The 7,033-nt window shown below is 49.1% G+C and overlaps 1 protein-coding gene across 1 annotated transcript in view; it reads left to right on the plus strand.

The window, feature by feature from the left end:
- LOC102895358 (aldehyde oxidase 2) overlaps positions 1-7,033 on the plus strand; it is a 78,141-nt gene that overhangs the window by 25,217 nt on the left and 45,891 nt on the right. The window contains exons 12-15 of the mRNA XM_006921332.3: positions 1,528-1,621; positions 3,607-3,716; positions 5,168-5,352; positions 6,193-6,376. Of these exons, the coding sequence (XP_006921394.1) occupies positions 1,528-1,621; positions 3,607-3,716; positions 5,168-5,352; positions 6,193-6,376 (573 nt within the window). The remainder of the gene's footprint in view (positions 1-1,527; positions 1,622-3,606; positions 3,717-5,167; positions 5,353-6,192; positions 6,377-7,033) is intronic.

The raw sequence follows: 7,033 nt of genomic DNA on the forward strand, positions 1-7,033 counted from the left end.
AGCAGATTGAAACAACATACACAGTAAGTAAATATTTAATAGTTGACAGACATTATTTAATAACATATTTAAAGAAGGAGTCTAAGTCAAGTTTAGTAGAATAGCCCAGTAGCAATATAGGTGGGAAAAGGACTTCATGGTTTTGCTAATTTTATGATAAGACTGCCCAAGAACATAATTTTGTCTTAGGCTGTATTAACAAAAGTATAGTCCCTAAAATAAGGAGGGTAGCCTTCTCTACTCCAGACCGTTTAGACCACAGGTGGAAACAATGCTCACATCTGGGAGGCATACTTTAAGGTCTGGTTATTTTTGACCTCAGAAGAAAGTAGAAGAGACATAGTTGGGTTTTCAAAATACATATGCTCCCTCTTCTACACACCCCAAATGCTGTCTCAGAAATCCGTAGGATATGGAGAATTGGGGGAGGCCATGTTTCTTTAGAGAAAGCTCTTCACGTGATTCCAAAATGTTCTCTCCCCCTGTCAAGAACTCTGACTGACACCCTGGAGCCTGGTGAGGAGATGGTGGCAGGACAATGAGGAGTTGGAAACCACACCAGTAGAAGGAACAGCAGGGGTGGGGACAGTCAGAGGATCATGAGAGCTGCCTCCAAATATCTGTGCATTACTGAGGACACCTGTGATTTAGTTCACGTGCTCACAAAGGGCAGAAGTATGACTGATACGTGAGAGTCCAGGAAGGCAGATTCCAGCCCAGTGGAAGTGAGAACTTTAAAATCAAGCTCTACATAAAGGAATGGAGCCGCATTCCAGCCCAGACTGCAGCAAACTGGGTGGTCACTGTGGATTCCGTCTTGTCGTGGGGAGGAGGGTATTGAGTTGAATGGCCAGTCATTGCCCTCCCAAGTTCTGAGATGCTACAGGCTCAACCAGATCCCAGGGGAGTCTTCAAGAAGAGGAAAAAGGCCTCTCTCCCACTATGGTGTAGATGCCCAGAACCCTCACATGACCCAAATGAAGTGTGGCCATCTCAGAGGTTCTGCAACGTAAAACTGAGATGCTGTGTACTCAAGGCAGGACAGCATCTCTGTAGCCATCACTATTGCCACCTGCACTGTGGCCAAGGCTGAGTTGGAGGTGGTTCGGAATTGGCCACTGAGCCTTGCTGCTTGGGTTTGAATCCCACTCCTGCCCCTTCCTAGCTGGGAGACTTTGGTCAAGATTTACAATTTCTCTGTGCCCCAGTGTCCTCATTCTGTAGAATGGGGAAATGGCATCAATCAAACTGGGTCGTTATAAGGATAAGTGAATAAATATATGTGAAGAGGTTGACAGCATGTGGAACATACCAAATGGTATGTGAGTGCTGATGACCCAAAGTAGCAGGTGGGAGGGCCCCTCTCAGGCAGAACGAACTCCCGGACAGTGTGAACTGAGCCCCTTCTGCAAAGGAGACCTAGACACCTCTGGACCATTCCACTACCAGAGAGGACCATAAGTGCGTGCCTGTGGGGCATAGGATTTGAGGGGTAGAATGACCCAGGGTGTAACTCTCTTTCCTTAGTCCTTAGGAGGACATATCATAAGCCGGCATTTCTATTCGGACCTGAATCCAATTCTGGCTGCGGGCAACGCTACCCTCAATCTGATATCAGAAGGTAAGCTACCTCAGAACACTCTGAACAGCACCTAGAGATCTTTTGTCTCTCTTTTTTTTAAGAAATTGCTTTAAGTCAGAGCCCAGGTCACTGGCTCTCAATGCACTCAGGGCATGATGATGCAAGGGGGTGGCTTAGTGCTCGCTTGTGGCACCACCCCCCACATACACACAACACCCACCGCGGACCACAGCTTGGTCAGCCCTCATGTCAGCCAGGGGTGGTGTGCAGAGGCTGCAGCAAAGGCTCTGTGCAGCCTAAGGACAGCTCCCTCCACCTCTTCATGAACCACCCCCCTATGCCCCAGTTGCTCTGTGAGAAGCCACAAATCTACTAAAGACATACTACAGACACTTCAGGCCTTCTGTGGGCAGAAGGAAGGCAATGATTAATTTTACGTGCTAGCTGACAGGGATATTCCCTCTTCGTGCTAAAGTACTCCTGTCTCCCCCAGAAGGGCTCAGTTCATACACTGCCTCCTGCTGCTCCAAGTTGCTGACACTCGCCTTACTGGACACGAAGTGCATGCCAGGCTGTGCTGGACACTTTACACGCTTCATGTCTAATCCATCCAACTACCCAGTGGAGGTCACTTGCAGAGGTGGAGGTCGGATTGGAACCCTAGCCTGTCTGATTTCCAAATGGGTGTGCTTGCCTCTTCTCCATTGGGCCGCCTCCCTGGGCCCTGGGGCCTCTAACTGCCCCTCTCCATCACTCGTCTCCTTCCTTCACCCACAGCCCATAACATACCCACTCCTGCTGTTCGTCCCGCTCAGCTGTTCTGTCATGTACCCCTCCATGGGCTCACAAAGGCCCAGGCACTGGGGTGCGAAGAAGCAATCACTGTCTCCCCATGTGAACTTCCGGGACGTGTTCAACCAGGAATTCTATCACAGGCTTCATAAGCCTCCGAGGGATTTGTTGGCCAACATAAGCCCATACCTGATTAGTGGGAACTCAGAGTGTTGGGATAGACTTGGTGGCTGAGGAAAAGTTCTCCCACCTCTCTTCACCCCTGTGTGGCCCTATCAGCCGTTTTGCTGAGTCCTCCAGGCCTGTGGTCCAAGCAGACCCCAGTTCAACCCCTAAAAACCAAGAGAGAAGAAGCCGAGACTCTGGGGCATCAGGATAGCAGGCGCAGCTTGGCCCGCACGCAGGCCTTCTACCACACGGGAAGAGGAGAAGCGTTTTTCTACTGGGCTGTTGGTTGTTGCCCTCCGCTTAAGGTCTTGTTTCCCCAGCTCTGCCAAAGCGCCTCCACCCTGAGTGAGGTGCAGCTCCAGCAGATGAGCTCGCTGAACAGCAGCAGGGCACGTCAGCAAAGGTCAGCAGGGGCTCCTTTGGGGTGCTCCTGCCTCCCCTCTCAACTACACCTACATTCCAATCAGCATATTGCTGCTCGTGTCAGAATCCGTAGGCTGTAGTTTGAGCTTTTTGCTGCACATCCTGTGGAGGCACAAACCACTTTTTAAAGCCAGAGGCACTGCTATGACCACTCAGTGTCAGCAGTAGTGCTGAAAGGAGGTTTTGTGAATTGTTCCCTTCACTTTAAAGGTGTAGATATCCTGCTTAGGAGCCAACAGCAGCAGCAAGAATGAAAAGCCAATCCGATGGTTTGAACTCAGGTTAACAGTGGAAACACTGTCTCAGCTTGTTACACCCTTCCTTGATCACAGAATCACGAGTTAGATTCAGTTAACTGCCCTCTGCTGAAAGATGGACCCAGCATAGTCCTGGCAGGCCTTGGAAGCGGGTGGAGAGCTGGTTCACACAGCAGGAGCACTGATAAGAGCAAATGTCACGAAGCTGCCACCACCCCTCCTTGTGGTGGGACGGAGGGAGCCCTGATGGTCACGTAGGCAGACCTCTGCATCACTTGGTGCAAAGGAAGATGACCTTTCCTTCTTTGCTGCTGACATTTCAGAGTACAGAATAATCTCGTGTTCTTTGTTGCCACTATGCAGAAATGTCATTTTCTTCAACAGCAGGTACGCGGCAGATTCCTCTAAATGAACATTTTCTTGCTGGGTTGGCAAGTGCAGACCTTAAGCCAGAGGAAATTTTGGAATCTGTGTATATCCCTCATTCTCAAAAGGTAAGAATTCCACCGGTCACTTTTGAGAGTTGTTTTTCCTTTTTCATATCTGAGTCCAGTCATCTTTAGAAATCTGAAAACAGATGGAAGGAAAAAAACTCTGCTCTGAAAATAATAACTTCCTGTCCACTGCGGACTGGCCCAGCACCAAGGCCCACAGACACCCTTGAGCAAGCAGCTCCAGGATGTGGACTTGGGGTGTTGTTTCAGCTGTGGGGTGGGGCCTGCTGAAGGCCTGCGGTCCTGCTTCCTTGTGATCACGGATCGACTCCGGGCAGCGGAAATTAGAGCTCCCTGGCTGTGGAATGAGCTTCTCTGCCTGATCCGCAAGGAGATGGAGGCTAAGACTGGGCTGCCCCACTCCCCAGCTGCTAACCCCAGTAGTCCATAGGAACATGAGGGCCCCAGATGTCTGCTAATACAGGATCCCTGGGGCCAATGTGACCACCCAGCCAGCTATGGAGTGGGCCCTCTGTCCTCACTCTCTGTCTCCTGTATCTCTCCCCAAAACAGTACCTGAATCCAAGAGGACAGTCTTCCCAGGGAGACGCAACACACACACACACACACACACACACACACACACACACACACACACACACACACACACACACACACACACACACACACACACACACACACACACATCAAAAGCCAGGCATCAGCTGGGTTATGCAGGAAGTCTTATATTAAGTCATGCTTTCAGCCATATGTGGTCTTCGCTTATTTTTCCTGTGGAATGGAAACTCTGAAATGTGTTCCCAGTCAAATGTGCATCTGCATAAAGGCCCCAGACAGAAAAATAAGCAGACTCAAGCACAACACCCTCAGTGGCCACACATGGAAACACAGTCAAGGCACAGGCCATATCCGTTAACTCCACGTCAGCACGCTGCCCCAGCACGACGGTCACAGTACCAAGGGGTCAGTGGGGCAGCCATCAGCCTCCTGACTCTTGTACCTGATATGATTCCTTAGTCCACCGCTGGAAAGTTCATTTTGACTCTTTTATGAGCTAGGCAAAACGGAAAGTGATAATTTCTACAAACCTAGAAGTGTAGTTGGTCTCTTTTGCACTTTGAGCAAATCACATTTAAAAGCACCTGTGTTAGGAGGGCTTCTCACAGGGCACGAAGGTGTCTGAAGACTAGAGGGAAGGGCACCTGGAAATAAGAGCAGATGGAAACAACGCGGGTGTTCCGTGTGGAGGTCTCCTGGCCTTGGAAGAAAAGTGCGCAGAGATCCCTGTTCTTTGAGGGGATGGGTGTTGGGGCCGGGCCTCTGGGAGAACAACTTTCTCACTCTGATGAGAAGTCAGCCAAGTTGTCTTCTAATTGTGCCAAGCGTCCTTTAGATTGAGTCTTAGTGATTAACTAGTGGCACCGAGGAGCAGAAACCACGCTCTTAGTTTTGACATATCGAATAACTCTAAACGGTTTTCGTCTCCACAGTGGGAATTTGTGTCAGCCTTCCGACAGGCTCAGTGCCAGCAAAATGCCTTGGCTGATGTGAATGCTGGCATGCGAGTCCTCCTCAAAGAAGGCACAGATGCCATTGAGGACCTGAGCATCGCCTATGGAGGGGTCGGGACGGCCACCGTCAGTGCACGCAAATCTTGCCAGCAGCTGCTAGGGAGGTAAGCAGGGCCCCCTGCACCCTGATGGTGAAACAACTTCAGAAAAAAAGGGGGGCGGGGAGCGGGAGGCGGGCGTGGTTAGTACTTGGATGGGAAACCACCTAGGAAGACCAAGTACTATAGGCGTGAAAAATAAAAAAATAAGGGACTATGAGCTGATAAAGTCCTTGCAATCTGTGAGATCAACCAAGGGTTGCCTTGCCTAAAAAAAAAAAAAAAAAAAAAAGGCGGAAATTTGGCTCCAGCAAGTGTCGATAAAGCCCTGGGAAGATGTGTAGAATCACTGCTTGTTCTTTCGTAATTTTGCTAAATGAATCAAACCTTATTTGGCATTGATTAATTAGGTGCCACTCTTTGGGTGAGGGATACAACAAAAATAGCCCAGCACTGCGTTCAGCCTCAGTTCTCTTGTGCACATCGACACTCCAGCAAATCCACACCGGGTAGCATCCAAGTGGCACCTGCCACTCCGGCTGCTCAGGGGCACTCTATTTCTTCCTCGGTGAAAACAGTGTCCAAGTGTGAGTCTTGTCCAGCTCATAATGGAATCGCCCCAATGGTCTATTTAACGCCAGGTTCCAGCATGCTCTCACTTGAACACGCTTGGTTCATGTTGCAACGGAACAGGTCCCATCCTCACCATGCCGTGATCCTTAGCCACTTGGTGCAGCCTTCCGAGCCTCAGTTTTCCTGAAGGGCTTGGTTAAGTAATTTCTAAGTTCCCTTCAAACTCATAAAAAAGACTCTGGAATCTTTAAATGATCACTATGCAATCTCTAGCTCATGCCACATGATTCAGACTGCCTTTAACCGGTTCCTTCCTGCTTCCAAACCTACCAGGCGCTGGAATGAGCTGATGCTAGATGAGGCTTGCAGGCTGCTTCTGGACGAAGTCTCCCTCCCAGGCTCAGCTCCAGGGGGGAAGGTGGAATTCAAGAGGACTCTGGTGATCAGCTTCTTCTTCAAATTCTACCTAGAAGTTCTGCAGGAACTGAAGAAGCTAGCGAAGCTGTTCTCTGCACCTGTAAGTGCTCCGGCGTGTATGTGCTCCTTGCAGTCATAAGCTCCCAGCTCTCCCACTATGTTTGCAAACTGTAGGCAGCCTGTGCCATTGCTTGTCATTGTTCTGGGTCAGGCCTTGTCAGTTTCCAGCCGCCCCTGCTTCTGGGATTCATGAAGCACAGGATAGACTCTCTTCAGTCCACAGATGTTTACTGTGTGCCAAGCAGTGAAACATTACAGTCCCCCCGCCTCTGGTGTACAGTTTTCTTTCTTCAAAGTCAATTTTATTGAAGTATAATTACATATAATAAAACGCACCTATTTAACTTAAATTCAGCACGTTTTGACAAATGTGTAAACCCATGTAGCCACCACCTCAAATAAGACACAGAGCATTTCCATCATCCCAAAAAGTATTCTTTCTTCCCCTTGCAGTCAACACCTCCCACCCCTGCCCCTAGGCAACCAAATTTCAATTTCAATATAGAATATAAATACAATTTTATCAAAAATATTACATCTTACCTGTATGCTAATATTTAAGTAGCTTCATTCCAGGTTTTCTGATTGTAAACTCTAAAGTTGAACAAAGCAAATTCTCTCTCTCTCTCTCTCTCTCTCTCTCTCTCTCTCTCTCTCCTCCCCCCCCCCCCCCCCTCACCCTTCTCTCATCACATTT

The sequence above is a fragment of the Pteropus alecto genome, unplaced genomic scaffold, assembly GCF_000325575.1.
Source record: "Pteropus alecto unplaced genomic scaffold, ASM32557v1 scaffold3, whole genome shotgun sequence".
NCBI classification, from domain to species: domain Eukaryota; kingdom Metazoa; phylum Chordata; class Mammalia; order Chiroptera; family Pteropodidae; genus Pteropus; species Pteropus alecto.